This window comes from Cnephaeus nilssonii (assembly GCF_951640355.1).
Source record: "Cnephaeus nilssonii genome assembly, chromosome: 18".
Lineage (NCBI taxonomy): Eukaryota > Metazoa > Chordata > Mammalia > Chiroptera > Vespertilionidae > Cnephaeus > Cnephaeus nilssonii.
In genome coordinates this window covers 8,328,891-8,348,628 of record NC_137089.1, presented here as the reverse complement: position 1 = coordinate 8,348,628, position 19,738 = coordinate 8,328,891, and the positions used below count along the sequence as shown (strand labels likewise).

The 19,738-nt window shown below is 37.2% G+C and overlaps 1 protein-coding gene across 5 annotated transcripts in view; it reads left to right on the top strand.

Annotated features, from left to right (window-relative positions):
* TRIQK (triple QxxK/R motif containing) overlaps positions 1 to 19,738 on the top strand; it is a 116,158-nt gene that overhangs the window by 26,470 nt on the left and 69,950 nt on the right. For 2 of the 5 annotated variants that reach the window (XM_079796227.1, XM_079796228.1), the window contains exons 3-4: positions 1,288 to 1,373; positions 19,200 to 19,361. In XM_079796227.1, the coding sequence (XP_079652353.1) occupies positions 1,288 to 1,373; positions 19,200 to 19,361 (248 nt within the window). Of the gene's footprint in view, positions 1 to 1,287; positions 1,374 to 9,427; positions 12,753 to 19,199; positions 19,464 to 19,738 lie in introns of those variants that run through there. The other 3 variants (XM_079796226.1, XM_079796229.1, XM_079796230.1) reach the window with 2 other exon arrangements.

Genomic DNA, 19,738 nt, shown 5'->3' with positions numbered 1-19,738 from the left:
ATCTCTACACTGTGTTGCGTGTTCATCGCCCCAAGTCAAGTCTCCATCCATCACCACTTATCTCCCCTGTGCCCCCCTCCATCTCTCCCCAACCCCCTTCCCCTGCAGTCACCATGCTGTTGTCCATACTAGTATCCATGAGTTTTTTTCTTTTCTTTTTTTTTTTGCTCATTCCCTCTACTCGCTCACACAGATACATTAAGAAATATATCATGCATTGCATGCTCATGATGTATTTTAGTTTAGATCAACTGCTTTCAAATTTATTTTAGTCTGTGGAAGAAGTGGAAATTAAAGAAAAAAAAAAGGTGATTTTTGGAAAGAACTGATCACTGAAAGGGAAGAGAGTAAGATGGAAACAACAAGGCCGAATAACAGAATATAAAATAGCTGAAGGGATTATGTGGTCAAATGTTAAGTCCCACTCAGAATAACATACTATTATGTTTGAGACTCATTTGACCAAGTTCTTAGTTAAGAGTGTGGTTAACAAAAATACATATTATTCTAGTCAGTGCTTTTGTTGTTATTGTTGTTAAATCTATTTTCTTTACAGACGAATAGCTTTTATTACTCAGTGGGGTCATGCGATGGTACACAAAAGAGATATTTGGTGGCACTAAGTTTTCATTTTTGGCTGTGAAATGTGGTAGAGAAAATTGAAACTAATATCTAAATGTAGCTATCCCATATCTTTTATCTGGCCATATTTATTCTGTCTTCTATTAAAAGAACCCAAAGTTAAATACATATGTTCTGTTCTCTAAAAGATTCAGTGACTAAAAGTTATTTTATCTTTTTGAGTTTCTTACTTGGAAAACCTTGACAATATTTCTCAAGTTAATTACTTAAATACTTAAAACATCCATAATAAGATTATAAAATAAATTTATAATGAATGTTATTCTTCAATTATGAAGACAAAGCTAGCTTTACCTATTAATGGGACCTTATGTACACTCATTTATTTACACATTTGTTTCCAAATGTTTCTACCAGGTTTACTCTCTGTGCTTTAAACATCTTATTCTCTAAAAGAAGTTTTTGTCTTTTCGTATAATCACTGCTTAGCAAATCAAAGATGCCTGTCAAATCTTCTTCCTGAAAAAGTAAAGGAGGAGGAAAAGTTGATCTTAGGGAGACAAGTTTATGGTTTCCATAACTAGGAACTACTTTGCAACTGTGTCCCAATTTTACTCTATTTAAACATTCTTTGACATTTCAGATAGCTGTTAAACTTGAAGTATATATAAGCATAACTCATTGTCTGAAATTATTTCTTTCTAGGTAAACAGGATTATAAAAAAACCAAACCTATTTTACGAGCAACCAAATTAAAAGCAGAAGCAAAGAAAACAGCAATAGGCATTAAGGTACCTATATTTGATTACTTTAAAATGTGATCTATTCATGCCACTTTATTTTCTAACACTGGATTGCATAAATGTTGAGTTCTAAATGTTTTATGACATTTCAAAATCTAAGTCGAATGCCAGAATCGAAGGTTTTTATAAAGAATTTACTTAATGGGAAACATCCTTCTTATCCTGAGATTTTACCAGTCTTAAAATAAAACAGTGTCACTTGCAAGAACCAGTTATACTTAAAGTTGCAATTTATTTTTCCAACTACTAAATACACATTTCAGTGATTTATGTGGCCTAAATAAAAAAATTCTCATTTTCAGTAAATTTCATTTGAGTTGTTTAAATTTTAGTTGTAATGATATATTCTTAGATCATTAATATATGTAAATTTACTCTTTGAATTGTTATTGTTGTCACTACTCTCTGTGATGGAATTCTAATCATGTTCCCAAACTTGTTCTCTCAAAAAAGCAACTGAGAGTGATATTAGAAGATATTAATCCATTGTGCTAGCACAATGAAATTCAACAAAATTACATTTCCATTATTACCCATGTCAATTCTTTGCCAAGTATTTATACTCAAATTAAACTACTAATAGAAAAATTAATTTGGTGGCTTTACTGTCAAGTGTGTCAAATTAGAATCACTAGTACATATATTTTATTTAAATGTTAAAATGTTAAAAGGAGATTTTGGGTTTTATCTGGCAGATGAAAAATCAATTTTTCAAAGTTATAGCTTATAGCAAATGCCAAGGTATTACTACCAAGCTTTAACAGCTGTTGAACTGCCAGATGATATATTTGGTTGTCTTCCAGAATTTGCTATTATGATGAAACACTGCTTCTTTTTACTCCTGATTGCTGATTTTGATCAAGCATTGCTGTATGATGCGATATGTTTTTATAATACAGTCTCCTCAGTTAGTGCTGTGTCAGTTTTTAATGAAAATAAAAAAGTAGATTGCCTTTTTGTGTAAAAGAGAGATGATTAATCTTTAGAAGTTTTCTTCTAATTTCATATGAAATTTCATTCATTTTAAAAATTATTTCCATAACATAACCTTTCTAAAAGTAGTGCTTAGTTTTTTCTTTTACAATTAGTTTACCGGATGGTTGTCTTTTGTAATGAGAACATTACAAAAGTCATTTTTCACCAAGGTACTATGACATGTACTTTGACCTTTCACAATGTTGTGTTTATGTTTTTAGAAAATATTGGGGCAGCTCACTCCACATGTGGCACAATACAATGAACAACTGTAACGTAAAATTTGAGAAATACTGCAGCCATTTATCTACATTTATATGCCACTTTCTCATACACAGCCTCCTTTGTATTTGCTCTTATAATTCTTTTTAGTCCTCACCCAAGTATATGTTTACTGATTTTAGAGAGAGGGGAAAAGAGAGAGAGAGAGAGAGAGAGAGAAACATCATGTGAGAGAGAAACATTGATCTGTTGCCTCCTGTATGCACCCCCAATGGGGATCAAACCTGAAACCTACGTATGTGCCCTGACTGGGAATGAACCTGCAATGTTTTTATTGTATGGGAGGATGCTCCAACCAACTGAGCCACCAGGCTGGGCTGCTCTTATAATTTTTGTTGTTTTAATTTAAGGAAATAACTATGTTCCCAGTGTGAGATGAGTCTACCTTATAGTGCAATTATCTGTCTTTTTAAAAAGCAATGTGGAATTTGTTTATCTATTTATGAGAAAATTTTTTTCTTAGATTTCATTTAGAATTTGAAGTATGTGCATAAGAGTTTCTGACATCAGAACAAAACTTTTTAAAAATAAGCTAGCATATCATTTTGGTTTATGAGCGTATGGGAGAAAAGCCTTAACTTTAAACATTGTTTACTTTGCTTGCAAATTTATGTAAAGAGCTCATTAAATAATATGAAACTTTTTAGAATCAGAACCGTGGAGGTGTTTTACATTTCAAATCTGGCATACCAATTAGTTTGCCCTGTCAAAGTTTGATTACATTGTCATTTTAGCATAGGATTTTAAATAACAAAGTTTCTTTTAGCAGTTGCTATTTAATGCTATTAATTTCCCCAGTGAGTCATTTTATCCATATTGATAATGTCAGAGAAGCAACTAGGGACTAATGAACATCAAACATGTTTGACTCTTATCTGGTTGATACAGGATGGCCATAATTTTACAATAGTTTACCACTTCACGACTTATTCTTTAAAATGAATTATCGTTATGGTCTTAAAATAATTTAAATCTACAGAAACTATGAATAGTTGCATGGCATAGAAAAATCACAGAAATGACAACTGTGAACACAAAATAAAGAGGCCCAGGACCAGATCCCTCTTGCCTCTTGCTCTTACCATGGTCCAGCTGAATTCAAGCTGGCACATTTGTAAGTGGAGATTATGCTATTTACTTCATGGTGTTGTTAGGAGAGTTTAATTTTAAAGGAAAATACTTAACATTGAACCTAGCACATAGAAGTCATTTATGAATTGTTAGCAGATTGAAAAAGTATTATTTGTGTTAGTTATTACTGGTTTGTATAAATAAGATTTTCCTTGGATGTTTGTCACTGGCCTAATGATCCCCTATTTCAACTAAGTCTGCATTGTGTGACTACATTATAGATCACCAAATGTTCTCAGTTGTGCTGTGGAAATAGTGTTATGTAATAGTATTACTACTGTTGTAAAGTTTCCAAAGCATTACGTAATTTTAATATACTTTACATATAAATTGTATAAATCTTAATTCTTTGTTATTAACTTAAAAATTACTATAAGTACCATGATGTTGTAGAACCTGTAGAAAGATTATTAAGACATGATTATCTTACAGGAATGTATACAAAAAATCATTTCCAGATTTTAGTACCATGTAAAGTCATCAGTATTTATTGAGAAATCATGAACTGGAAATATAAAGAATTTTACAATAGGGTCCTTCACTTCAGAGGCTCTAGAACTTTCTGTAAGTGTATGTTTAGAAATAGAAAATGTTTTGAGGAAACAGTCATGATTTAGAATAAGATGTGATATGGCAGTCAGAATCTAGGATTAATTTCTATTGAGAAGCTATTTTTATTTCCTGTATCTTATCAATGTAAACAAAATGCCCTAGTATATGACCCACTAATGCAATGAGTACCACCTAAAATATATCTGCACAGTAATAATGTGCTATTTGGCTACTGTTCAATTAAAAGATTATATTTCAAAAATTACAAAATCACTAAAAATATTTATAGAATGTAAATACCTATGTTTCCTAGTATTTAAAAGAAAAAAGATAAGCTGAATTTGTTAAATAAATAATTAGTTTATTTAAATGTTTAGTTGAAAGGTATCCTATCTAATAAAGAGGGAATATGCTAATTGACCCTCACACCATCGCAAAGATGACGGCGCCCATAGCCAATAAGGAGGGGATATGCTAATTGACTGCCCCGCCCTCAAAGATGGCAGCACCCACAGCCAATAAGGAGGGGATATGCTAATTGACTGTCCCGCCCTCAAAGATGGCAGCACCCACAGCCAATAAGGAGGGACTATGCTAATTGACTGCCCCACCTTCAAAGATGGCGGCTCCCACAGCCACAAGATGGCGGCACCCAGTCCCCTCAACCCCACCGGGGCAGCAGGCGTGTCGCCTCCGGAGTCCCTCAGTCCCCTCAGCCCCCCAGCTGCCCAGGGCCGGCCCGAGGCGCAGGCAAGCCTCGGATGCCAGCTGCCCGGCTGCACAGTGCCTCCCGAGGCTCAGGTAACCAGGGCCTGCTGAGGCTTGCACTGCCGGCAGTGGCAGCAGCAGAGGTGTGATGGGGCATCGCCTTCCCCTGATCACCGGGTAACCTCCAGCCCCTGAGGGCTCGCGGACTGTGAGGGGGCAGGCTTGGCTGAGGGACCCCTGCAGTGCATGGATTTTTCATGCACTGGGTCTCTAGTCTATATCTATAAAAGGCTAAGTTGACTCGCACATGCGCGATACATATAAAGCTTTTGCTGGCACCAATTGCACGCGTGTGTTTCCATCAGTTATTGTCGATCATGAATTTAGTTGACACTTCTATTATAAAGGGCGAATAATGGTATTAAAATATTTCTTCTAGTTAATTTCCTTTCAGTGTGCACGAATTTGTGCACCGGGCTACTAGTAATCATAATGAAAGAATAAAAATAAAAAATTTAGTATCAAAAACTTCTCTTTTATGTAAACAAAAATATTCAAGTATCAACCAGATCCTTCTAACAACCCCTTCAAATGAGCCAGCTGGAAACGTTTTATTATTTTTTTCTTTTTTGTTATTTCTGATTTAAAACTAAAACTTGCCAGGGGGGTAGAGCCATAAGTGCATACAGGTTTCTAAGTTATAGTTAGTGTCACCAGCATCCTGAAAGAAGTATTTTCTAACTTTACCGTGTTTTAACCCTCTAAACATGCAGTTCCTATATTATGCATCTTCTTAACAGAATAGGACATTATGAAAAAAATTATTTGCTATACTTTCCCCATCCAATACTTTTTAAGCCCCACTTCCCACACCATATATTGAATAGACTTAATTGAATTAATGGGTCCTCTGACCTTGTATCCTATGAATGTTCTCTGCTTCTTACCCTTAAGACCTTTTTCCATGCCTCTGGATATTATGAAAATGTACAGTAAGTTGATATAGAGTTATTAGAAAGGACAAGATGAGGTTGAAAAGCACCAATTAGAGGCGATTATCAATGAGATGAGAATCATGGCCTCCAATCAAGAGCACAAAAGTTATTCTTGCATTAAATACGTGTGAATGGTCATCACTGCTGATGGATAGTTTTGTTGTCCACTCTAGGGAACAGATAGCTTTGCAGATGTGTGCCACTTGTTTATACATCCTTTTAGAATTGGTCGCTGTGTAACCAGATGGGTCTGGGAGCACAGCTGTGGCTGTAAGAAAATAAATGAAACCTGTCTGATGCTACCATGCCCTTTGGAGATGCCAAAACGTTCCAAACTGTAGCAAAGAAAAATTCGCTTTCATTTGACGTTATATATCAGAGCAAAGAAATCAAATCGTAGAAAAATAGTTGACACTGAGTCTTCCAACCCCATGGCTTTTATTAGTATTTATTCTTATAGTTTGGAAATCTAAGTAAATGTAATTATGAAGTTAATCTGTATAAGGTGTCAATTTATAAGTTCAACAATCAGGTAAACATTAAATGTTGATTATAAACCATGTTTGTTAGCAGAGGCAGCTAGTTAGATATGAATGAAAGAAAACAGAACAAAATTGGCCATGCCTAAGCCTGAGTAAGTCTGGAAGTTATAGCTTCAGATACCATTGCTGAATTTCTGCCAAGGGGACTAACACCTCCCCTCCCCTATACTCTTCCTGCACATCCACCCGTACCCCAGTGGGTAGCGGGGGAGGGACTGGCTTTCCAGTCTCCCTGGGGGATGATCAGTTCCCGCCTGGGAAATTCTAGGCACATGGGCAGTAGAAACCAAGATGGCACAGGGGAGGAAGCACGTGTGCAGCGGGAACAGATGAGGAGCCAAAACTCTGAGGCATGCACAGTGGTAGCCAAAATAGCCACATAAAGAGCAGAGTCTAACCTGGGAAAGCTCAGAAGAGGATCTGATTGGATAAGGGACAGGAAACCCAGAAGATCCTGAAGAAGGATTGGTTAGGGGAGGGCCCAGCATAAACCTGGGAAGGATTAGGAAAGAGATTGGTGAGTTTGAAAGAAAGCCTGCTCTCTCCCAAAAGCAATGTAATATAAGCAAAGCTTAACAAAGGCCCTTGGAAATAACACATGTGCCTTCATTTGTTCATGTGCTTGCTCTCTCTCTCTAGTACTCACGTGGCCCACGCTGAGGCCCAAGTGTGGCCCCAGTGCAGCACTGGTGGGGGGTGAGCAGATGGAGAAATGAGACCGAGAGAATTCGGCGTTAGTGGGCCCTGGCCCTCCTGGGCTTGGGGAGCACAGGTGCGGGTCTGAGACCCCAGAGGTGGGACCTCCACAGAACAGAGATGTGGGTGAAACACCGACACCTGGGCACAGCTTGTTTTTGCTCCAGTAAATCTTGACATTGCACCTTACCCGCCCGCCTATGTGTGGTTCCCGAAATGCTTTTCTCATGACCCCCCTTTCACCAGCAACATACTCATTTTAGTGTTTTTAACGTTTATTAGTTGGCATATGTTGAATTATTGCTTTTGCATTCTAATAAAATGTAAAGTGCACTCATGTGAGTGCAAATAAATTACTGCTTCGTAAACTAATGCCAGGAAGGGGTGTGAGAAATGAGTGGAAATTAGAAGGCAATGGTAGGCCCTTTAGGATACTGAGCTGGCACTATTTGCTCTTTTTTGTATTTAGCCAAGTGATCTGTTACTGTTGAGAAAATTCCTTGATGGTGTGTATATATTTTAAAATTTTATAGACTTTTTGAGAAAGAGTATGAATATTGCCATTGATATGTAATAAATTTTTTTACTATTATTTCAACACAATTGATTAATATGACCCACATTCAATCACCAAGGAAAAATCCAGGGCTATTCTTCACAGTTGTGATAAATTATACTGTATCATGCTTCATGAGCCGAGTGTTCAGTTTTGTCCTACCACATTATATAAGCTATAGAATTTAGAATAAAAATTAGAGGTTCAACAAAATAATGTATCCTATATAATAAAAGGCTAATATGCAAATCAACCGAATGGTGGAACGACCGGTCACTATGACATACACTGACCACCATGTGGCAGACGCTCAATGCAGGAGCTGCCCTTATTGGTCAGTGCACTCCCACAGGGGGAGTGCCACTCAGCCAGAAGCCCTGAGCCGGGCTCACAGCTGGCGAGCACAGTGGTGGTGGCAGGAGCCTCTCCCGCCTCCTCAGCAGCACTAAGGATGTCCGACTGCCCCTGAGGGCTCCTGGACTGTGAGAGGGCACAGGCCAGCTAAGGGACCCCCCCTACAAGTGCACAAATCTCGTGCACTAGGCTCTAGTCCTATATAATAAAGAGCTAATATAGTAATTAGACTCGACGACAGAACGACCTTCCAGATGACCTTCTGGGACAACCAGTGGGCTGGGCTGCGGGGCCACGAGGCAGCTGGGGCTGCGAGGGCCGAGGCAGCTGGGGCTGCGAGGGCCGAGGCAGCTGGGGCAGTCAGAGCTGCGAGGGCCGAGCCCCTTGCACTAATTTTATGCATCGGGCCTCTAGTATATATATAAAAACCTAAGAGACCATTCGACCATTTGACTGGTAGCTATGACACGCACTGACCACCAGGGGCAGATGCTTAATGCACAGGCATGGAAACATGGAACAGACTGATGAATCTCAGAGGATAGGGGTGAAGGGGAAGGGCGGGAAGAGATTAACCAAAGATCTTATATGCGTACTAGAGGCCTGGTGCACGGATTCATGCACCAATGGGTTCCCTTGGCCAGGCCTGCGGGGATTTGGCTGAAACCAGAGAGGTCCCAGATTGCGAGAGAGCACAGGCCAGGCCGAGGGACCCCACCATTTGTGCACCGGGCCTCTAGTATTTAATAAAGATCTTAAAGAGGCATAATCTAGATACTGTTACAGTGGTTTTTTCCCATTAGAAAAGAAATGATCTTTTTTTTTTTAAAGATCTGTGACTCAGTGCTATAACTAATAATACATTTATTGAAACAAGAAATAAAATTAAACATAACCAAATAGAGAACAGATAAACTTTGTAGGCACAAACAACATTTCTTGTCCCCAACATTTTGATATCCAAACTATGAAAATCTATTTAAAAGTAAAATGTTAATTTTACTATTAGTGAAACACAAACAAATTAAATAAAAATAATATAGAATGACGCACCCACTGATGTACTTGCCATTGAAATGGATATTGTCAAAATATGCTTCTTAATGGCAAAAGTGTTCAAATGAAAGTGATGATTAGTTTCAAAATGTTCATTCGAGACTGGAATTATGTGGTTATTTTATCTGATGAAACTGATGACCTTAACCAACCTCATTTTATCAATTTCAAGTCTCCTTTCTCTTTCTTCCTCAGGAAGTTGGCCTTGTCCTCGCAGCTCTGTTGGCTCTCCTCCTGGCTTTCTATGCTTTCTTTTATCTCAGACTGTCCACAGATGTTGACCCTCATCCGGAACCTGATGAAAATTAGCTCAGCAGCAATCAATGCATCATAAGAAAACATTTTATAAAAGGACCTTTTGGGAGCAATGCTTTCTGAATACTGAGACTACATCATCTTGAGTTCTTCCTGCTAGTATTTTCATTTCGGAGAAATATTTTTTTTTAAATAGTTGCGTAGTATATCAAGAAAAGAACCTTAACCTAGCAATGTAGTGTAATGTATGCTACCGAATACTTTCATAAATCCTTCTACTTACACAGGAAACCTGTTCATGGTGCATTTAGATAAAATGGGAAACAGATCCCAAATCCTTCAGATGTTTTACCAGTCTACGTGGATAACTCCATCACTTGCAGATTACTAAACCTATTTTTGTTCCATGCATATATCAGAAGCCAAAGCATATATCCTTATTTACAGAAACATACTCAAATCACATCCAGAGCCGAAGAAGGAATGAAAAGTCATGGGAAATTTGTCATTTTACAAAGAAGTCTTGCTTCCTATCCAGACATATTTTGTATCATTAGAGAGACTCTCTGCACAGACAGCTTCAGTAATCTTTTTCCTTCTTTGCCAACTGTTCAGTGCACATGTGCTCCCTCAGAAATGGCACCTGGATGACAGAAGCGCAACGAGCCACATATGTCTCTAAAATAGAGTTCCTTTCCTCCTAGGCCGTCTAAGCTGGTGTAAACAGAAAGTTCAGTTGATCTTGAATTTAATTAACTTATGAGACTATTAATATAAACTTGGAATTCTATTTTAATTATGTTGTTCTGGCTGCTTGCGGTATCAGTTTGCTTCTCTTGTTAGGGGTTTATGCGGCAATCTGTCACATGATTGTGCAGTCTTTTTCACATAACGGTAGTAGGAGAAGTCCTACCTATTCAGAGTAATTTTCGTGGGTTATGGTTATCTTTTAAAGCTGAACGATACAAAGTATTTTTCAAAATTACATTTTTTTTCTCTTGACAGATAACCAGTTAGAACTCTTTTATGAAAAACAAGTAGGAAATATATGTCTCATTACTGGCATATACAGTTTTTTGTTTATATAATTTTTTCAAGTATTTTGCATTTGTTACACTATAATGACAAATATATTCAATATTTTTACTGATAATGGAATTTCTTCATATTTTTAGAACACATGAATACATAAAGGTTAGAAAATGGAAGAATATGTGTTTACTGTTATATAAAGATTTATAGAAAAGGAATAGTTTGAAACATGTGCACAAAATGTTTTATAGTATATGCATTCTATTTATGAAGAATAAATAAAATGTTAAGATTGTTTTCATACTTGCCAAGGGAAGAAAGCTTTCATAAATACCCTACATATTTTTTTGAGATTTTTGCAAATAGTGGATGTGACTATAGCATTATGTTCTGCAGAATGTTTTTGAGTTGCATAATTATTCATCAGTGTGAAAACAGCCAAAATTTCCAATATTCTCACAAATCATTTATGCCAAACATCTGAGGGCAAAATTCAGACAGTGTTATTTACTGGATTCTTCCCCTTGAAATCACAAACTCAAGAGAGACCAAGAGTTCTTATACACTCACCACAGCAGACCAATCCAAATGGCATTTTTTAGGAAAGGTTACAGCATTTAGTGCCATGTGGTATGTCTGTCTGTGGAGTGGGTGGCAAGGGAATATCCAAGCTGGCATTTTGGATATGATGGGCCTTTTACTTTCCCAAGTGACAGGCCACATGTCAAGAAATACTTTTTTCCCCACTCCTACTCCATTTACGTGAACAGTTTTCATTTAGTTATTTCCCCTCCCATATGGCCTTAAAAACAGTCTTACTAAAGTTATTGCTAATTTCGGTGATAATTTAAATGAGAAGATATGTAGTAATTGTTTATTAAATACCAATCCAAGTGACATATAACAGAATTCATAGTATATAAAATAGATGATTATACTCTTGGAAATGTTTGAATATTATCGTGGGGAAAAAAACACACAAAACACCCCACTAGGTAATAATAAAGTTTCATTACCTCGTTTTCTGATACCCTGGACCTGTGGCTAGTCCATTTGTATGACTGATTGACTTATGATAGCCCCAGACAACCGTACGTCCCGAAGGCTAAACTCTGATTTTAATAAAGAGCAGGTGAAGTGAGACAACATACTAGTATGCTTACATAATACTGTTTTTGTGAAGTGCAAATATTTCATACTCACGTTAACTGGGAAGCAGCCAGTCCTCTGCAGAGAAATCCCAGATCGTAGTCTGGTTTCAGTCTCTGAAGAGGTGGGAGTCAGCCTGCAGTTCCAGGGGACCACACGTTTGAGTAGTAATTGGTGTTTGGCATAAATCTGCGACTGGCACCAGATACTAACTTTAAGCACGGGGTTTTTCCCCTCCAATAATCGACTCCTCAGAGTAACTCGGAAGACAGAAACAGAAAAATTATAATGACTTTTCAGAATGTTAGAATCTGTTCACATATTCTGCAGAATAAATTGCAACTAATGCAGCAGACTTAACGGATCGCCTACGTGAATGAAGCTTGGATATAAAATAAAGACTATAAAATGCATTTGAGAAGAAATATTGTAAAAAGATTACCTCATCTAGAATTTCTTTTAAAACAAATGAACAAAAAGCCTATCTTACTAGTAGTAGCAGCACGGGGTTTGTTATTGTCTTAAGGTGGCAAAACACTTGAAGATTTCCTATCTTTTCAATATTTCATAAAGATGGAAGGAGTACTCCCATCCCAACCAATGATTGTAAAATACTGATCATATGTTCTTATTCGTTTTTATAATTTCAATAATATAATGATCTACACGTATTTAGTAAATGCATGTTAAAATTTCAGTTAATATTTTATAGTCCTCTCAGAGTCTGGCACAGTTTTTGTATGTATTGGATGATCAAACTTATTTGCACCTAATAAATAAAACTTAAAAATCACAATATTCATCAACTCTTAACACTTAGCATTTATGGTCATTGGTTGAATTGGGTCGTATATATGTTTCATCCTGGTTCTCTTTAATATCAAGAAACCAGCATTGCATTTACTGTGGAAAAGACAAATTGCTCTTTTCTAGGAAACCAAATACGCTGTTTTTATCTCAGTATTGTTAAAAACCGTACTCAGATGTTTTCAATATAACTTAGTATGCATCTTCATTCCTAATGAAAGTAAAGCTAAATTTCCATTATGATGTTTATATTTATATGAATGCGAAAGCACTATATTTTCCAGATTCTAAAATATATAGTTAATGATAATTCAGTAGTGCAAATTATGCTTTAGATAAATAAACTTCAAAAGTAAACTTCTATACATGGAAATTTTAAATTTTAATGTGTTTTTTTTTTTCTTTCATAATAGAAGGTTGTCAAGCCAGAGACTATCTAAAATAAGTTTGTTTTCTTTTTACCAACCATTAGTTGACACTTATCTTGAGGCTTCTCTGGGGAGATTTCTACCCTTCATTTGCCCTTAGCAGCACTGCCTTCTTCTATCTGACTGGCTCCCACGCGCCTCTGTAGAATGCTGTTTGCTAGAGTTTGTTCCATTGACACCATACCTGGATTCAGTACAACGCACAGTAAACAAACAAACAAACAAACAACTGTAACAGATGCGCTCAGTACCTACATAAACGTTCTTACTAATTTGTACAGGGTTTAGCTTACACAGGTAAATATAGAGGGAACAGGGGGAGTCACTTAAATAACTCTAGCAGTGTGGAAATACCCATAGTGAGTCAGTCATTTCATGTAAAAAACATGGAACTGCTGCTGTATTCTGCATTTTCCTTCTTGTTATTTTTTTTTTTTTATCACCAGCAACAGACTTGAGATCCTTATTTCTAGAAAAATAAGATACTTGAAATGCCAGAAGATTTTTTGATGACAGCACCTCCCTCTATTCTTTATTTTTAAAAAACAACAACCAATTTGGTGGGGAGGCAGCCAAAATTTGAGGTACCAGTGCCTCTCGAACAGATGTCACACCATTATTTTTTAGCTCGTTGGAATGAATAAACATGTTAAACTGTGAAGTATTACATTTTAGGTTTTTTTCATTAAAGAAAAAAGAGACAGTCTGTTTACTGTCCTAATTGAGACAACAATCCTGTAGTTGCCAGTTTTGGCAGTCATAACAATGAACTGTAAATATTTGGACCAACCAAGGAAATGGTGACTATAAAGGCTATAGCGTGTGGAAAGTTCTGTTTTTACGGACACCCATCTTAGCCCGGCATTTTTCCCCTGACTTCTTTCAATGCAATCATTTGTGTAAATCTGAAATTTCATGGGACGCCTGAAAGAAATATATTTCAATATCTAATTTCATTCTAGTTTATCGTCCATTTTAGTGTTCAGCTATCCGTCTGCTTGTCACAGGTTGCTTCTGCTGCTGTTGTATGGAATGTGACAAGGCAGGTCTTCATTGGTGTGCCCAACCTGTACACACTAGGACAACATGACATTCAGAGGATTCTTCTTCCGTCTTCATATTTATAAAGTGAGATTAAACACATTCGAAAGTCTCTTAAATTTCAGCAATCCATTTGTGTTTTTTAATATACGTAATTTTATTACAAAACTTTAAAAAATGCAAGGCTAGAAAACCCAGAATGTACTACTGATACTAATTCCTATGAGTTTGCTGTGCTACCATACACAAGTCAAGAAAGTAAAGAAACCATTTAATATTTAGAAGCGTTTAACAGCAGAAGCCTTCAAGTCTAACTGTATGGAGTAGCCTGTACAACCTGTAGCTTTTTCATGTTTTCATAATCATAAATGGCCTGGCATCAGGTTGTTCCTAGTAATGAGCAGATCAAGAGGTGGCACTTTTTTTGAAATTCTAATAAACTATCCCATGAGCCCTCTTCTGGGAACATGGTGACCCCCTAGAAACATTTTGAAAAGCAGAGCTGACATGATTTAAAAACCTCACAAGAAGGTTTTTAAGGTTGAAATAGAAAGGCACGCTTGGCTTCATGGCTAGATCTGAACACTAAAGAAGTAATTTCAGATCAATCTGGAAAGATTTTACTTCTGATCATGAGCAAACAGAGGCCTCTCCCGTAGGTGTCAGGAGTCATGTGATGGACACTAATGATGTCTGCGGCCTTTTATCATCTGTCAGGGACAAGTCACGTCTGTTGCCACACAGGCCGGGAGGACATTTAATGAAACAAAACAGCGTTATTGAGCTCCATGTTGCCCAAACTTCTTTGGTCCTCGAAATGAGGCTCCAGGTTCATTAAATTGCAGCTCGTGGAGGTATACCACAATTTTATTTTACTGAACCACAATGATAACGATTCCAACTCAAAGCTTTAATGATGCACTTACCCACTCTCTGTTTCAAAAAAAGTTCAAATGCACAAATGTAGTTTTAACATATAATTGTATGTTTATTATAGAAAAAATACAAACTATAAGTTCTGGCTGGGTGGCTCAGTTGGTTGGAGTATTGTCCCGTACACCAAAAGGTTGCAAGTTCGATTCCCAGTCAGGGCACATACCCAGGTTTCAGGTTCAATCCCTGCTGCAGGCACCGACTGAAGGCAACCAATTGATTTTTTTCACATCAGTGTTTCTCTCTCTCTCTCTCTCTCTCTCTCTCTCTCTCTCTCTCTCTCTCTCTCTCTCTCCCCTTCCTCCCTCCCTCTTTCCCTCTCTCCCTTTCACTTCTTTCTCAAATCAATAAAAGCATATTCTCAGGTGAGGATTTAAAAAAATACAAAAAATAATTAAAAATTCAATCCAAGTCATGGTATCCAGAAATACTCCCTAATAATGTTTACATATTTGTTATTTTGCTTTTAGCCTTCTAAACTTTATGATACATTCATATTATAAAAATATGCAATTTACTTGTCTTAGGCCTCAATGGCTTGTGACTACAGTAATACCCAAGTTTTTGCTATTTTAACAAAAAAATGCATACATGTTCACTCAACAAATATTTATTGTACTTCTACTATATACAGGCTATTTTTTTAGCACCTGGAAATATAATAGTGAATTAAAACTACTAAAATCTCTGTCAACACAGAGCTCACATTCTGGAGGAATAAGTAAGCAGACATGAAAATAATGCAGATATATACACATAGTATGTCAGGTGGTGAGGAGTGCTACTGAAGAAAAAGAAGGAAGGGAGGCAGAGAATAAGAGTCCCCACTCGTCCTAGTTGCTCAACCAGAGCACAATTCAGACTATTTTCGATTTCTTCGGACCTGCTTGACTTTTGCCCTGACTACCTCTGTGACTCACTCTGTCACTTCTTCCTAATCTTTACTCAGATGTCACCTTCTCAATTTAAAATTGCAACCCGATGCCGCCTGTCCTACCCCAGCACCCACAAGCCACTTGCTATAGTCTTATTCACTACTTAACATTTTTTACTTTTGAACATTGTGCATATGTATTTTACTTAGCTGTTATGCATATTATCCATTTTCAGCCTCCTTCTACTGGAATATAGGGTTCAAAAGAGCAGAGATTTTTGCTTTGTAACGTATCACAAATGCTAAACCTAGTGCCTGGCATGTAATAAGTTAAAAAAATATATTTGTGGACCCAGCTGGCATGGCTCAGTGGTTGAGTGTTGACCTATGAACCAGGAGGTCAGGGTTTGATTCCCAGTCAGGGCACATGCCCGGGTTGCGGGCTTGATCCCCAGTAGGGGGCATACAGGAGGCAGCTGATCAATGATTCCCTCTCATCATTGATGTTTCTATCTCTCTCTCTTTCTCCCTTCCTCTCTGAGATCAATAAAAATATATTTTAAATATATATATTTGTGGGATGATTAAAGTGGAGATGTTGAATACGTGGTTGAATACCTAAGATTTGAGTTTAGGGGGAAAAGTTCATGCTAAAAATACAAATTTTGGAGTCATATGGAGTGACATTTTCAGTCAGAAAATTTGAAGAGATCTAGGGAATGAGTGAAAATAGAGGAAAGGAGAGGTCTTTGGAAAAGCCCTTGGGCATGCCCATGTTAAGAAATCTGCAAGAAGACGAACCTCTTGGGAAATAGATAGGAAAAGGAAAATAAACTGAGCATAGCTTCCTATAATCCAAGCGAAGAAAATGTTTCAATACAATGTGAGCAAATTTGGAATCTTTTTTATGTTTGTCCCTCTTTTGGTGATACACTGCAAGATAACCTCTGTGTTTCTAAGTCGTAAATACATTTTTATTGTCATTCTAACCTTATTCCAAAGTGTTATATTCTAATTGTCATACAATTAGCCACATGCAACACACGCATGTAAACTGCAGGGTATCCCAGTCAACGAACAACGATCTCTAAAGTCTTAAGATGCACAACTCCACTTTGGAGACCATTGATCTACAAAAGAAGAGTCCACGGGACCTCAGGTGGAGACTGTCTAAAGAGGAGTTCAATACCTGTTTTCTGGATTATCTTTGTTCTCCCGTGTTTTCTGCTCTGGTCAATGGCACGAGCAGAAATGGCCTCTTCACCTCTGTACTTCCACTTGTCTTCTGCAGCGTCTTCCAGGCCCTTCCTATCACCCTTCCTGTCTTCTCTTCATAACCCAGTGCATCGCTCTTAAGGTTCATCTGTATTCACTCAACTCTCCTCTTCACTTCCATTTCTTTACTCCTCATTGCATTTGACTTATAGCCTCACATCACCACCAGCTCTGATCTAGCTGAGATTACTAAGACTCCGTTACCAATGCAATGGACAATTTTCAGTCTTGACTTTGCCTATCGGTAGCATTTGGCACTGTTGGAAGCTATCTTCTGCTTGACACCCTTTATTCTCCTGGCTCAGTCACACCATATTATCCTCCTTCACTTCTGATTCTGTGCAGCCTCCTGGGTGTTCCTCGGAGTTCAATCCATAGTTCTCTTAGTAATTCTTAGTCTTTAATCCACATGAAACCCTTGTTCCAATCTAATTAAACTCATTCATTCCCCAGTGTTCACTTGTGTCTTTCTTCTTGTTCTTTAATAAGCTGTCCATGGTGGTGATGTGAGGATATAAGTCAAATGCAATGAGGAGTAAAGAAATGGAAGTGAAAAGGAGAGTGAGTGAATACAGATGAACCTTAAGAGAGATGCATTTCTAACCCACTCCAAGATCTATAGAACTGGGGGGTTCAAGACTCAACTGGAGTGGCATTTTCCCTCCCTCCCAGAGCACCTCAGCTATACCTTTCACAAACACCACAGCTCTACATAGATCATATAGCTGAAAGTCAAGAAATGAACTGAATGGAGGATAAATAAAGAAGAATGTACTAATATTACAATGACATAGTATAGTCACTATGAAAAGGTCATTTAGTTAGCAACTTCCAGAATTGCCTCGCACACTCCCAAGTTAAGGACTGAGCAAACGAATTCCTTGCCTGTTTTAAATACTGTGCTTAACAAAGCATCTCAGTGAGTGACGGGTATGGCACAATTTCACTTAGAAGTAGACATCTCAAAGCTCTAAATAACTGGATGCTAACGTATGGAAACACAATTACAAATATGCAGATCATAGTAGTTATCTTTAGTTACTTTCACCGAGCCATTTATATGTATATCAATACTGTTGGTTCACATTTTTATAATGTTTTAGACATTTATTATGTATGACTCCACAGTTCTCTGAGTATCTTGGCAAACCTCACTCTGAAATAAAATTAACATTAATGATTATTAATTATATTTTAATGGAGCATTAATATTAACATGTGAGATTAGAGCTTATTAGACTGATTACTAATATTCTTCATATGATAATTCCTTTAACAGTTTTAAAATTTATTATGCCATTATATTGGCCCCTTTCCCTTGAGCATCCCTTGGGCTTGCAACTACCAAAACCATTACATTTAATTAGCTAGGAATAATAAAAGCAACAAAAGCTACCATTTGCTGAGCACTGTGCCAGCCTAGGCTCGCTGGTGAACCATTTATGTATATCATTTTCTTTCTCACAGAATCCCTGGAGGTAGATGATGGTACTGTTTTTCCCATTTTACATCAAAACTGAGGCTGAGAAAAGTAAAGTGACTTTTTCAAGGCCCTAGTCTAGAAATAATAGATCTGGGTTTCCAAAAATAAAAATGTCTGACCCCAGAGCCAGTCTTTGAACCATGCCTATTTCGCTTCTAAATCTGTTTGCCTTCAGCAAGACATTATTTGAGTAGGTGATACCACTTCCATTTACTTTTCCAGTTTTCATATTTAACCTCTGTAAAGTTGTGTTGTATTTTGCTCTAGAAAAAAAGAAATGTTCCTAAATAAGGAACTCATTAAACGTATCATGGTATGCAGTATGTTTACTGCATTTTCCTAATCTTTTATTTGAGAAACTCTAGTTTCCAAGAAAATGAGCCTGAGGTGGGTTGGCTTCACTTTAAGTGCTCACGAGCCATAGTTTAAACAGTCCATTTCAGCTTCTTGACTTCAGTCAAGTTCTCTGACCTGCTTTAGAATATCAGAGCTAAATTTGCTCACCTCCAGTCTTCCAAAATTTCAAATCTTCATGATCTCGTAAGGATATCCAAGCTAGACCAATGAACTGATATTACGTTTCCTTTGAGTTCCAAATAATATTTGAAAGCTAAGAGACAGGTGCAATTGAAATGGATAGGAATTCTTCCAGTCTTTTATTGAATTCTGGCTTCCACTTCCTCTTCCTAGCATTTGTCCTACCTTTCCTATCGGAAGATCACTGGGCAACCCAGGCAGGAAAACAAGTCGGATTTTATCACATCTGTCATCAACTTGTCATCTGTCCGTATTCTACAGTCAGACCTGAGCAACAGCAAACCTGGACCTTCCTGGCTATTATTTGAAATATAAGTAAGTGAACCTTTTCAATATTTGTCTTTAACGATTCTCACTAACCTCAGTTCTTTAGGAGCTAAGTCTCCCTGATGGTATTTTGTAGAAATCTCTGCTACGTTTTCTCCTCCCAGAATCCCTTTGACATTGAAATGTATTGGAAAGTTTCCTTTGGGGACATATGCAACTTCTAAAGAGATGGTTCTAGAACGTTTTGAATGAGCAAACTTTGGGAATCTGATGGAAGCTCTGGACATCCCTCCCCTACACATTCACATTTAATTTACGTTCAGTGACTTTATTTCTATTTTTGAATTAAATGTATTGAGATGAATTGGTTAATGAGATTATAAGGTTTCAAGTTTACAATTCTATGGCACATGATCTGTATATTG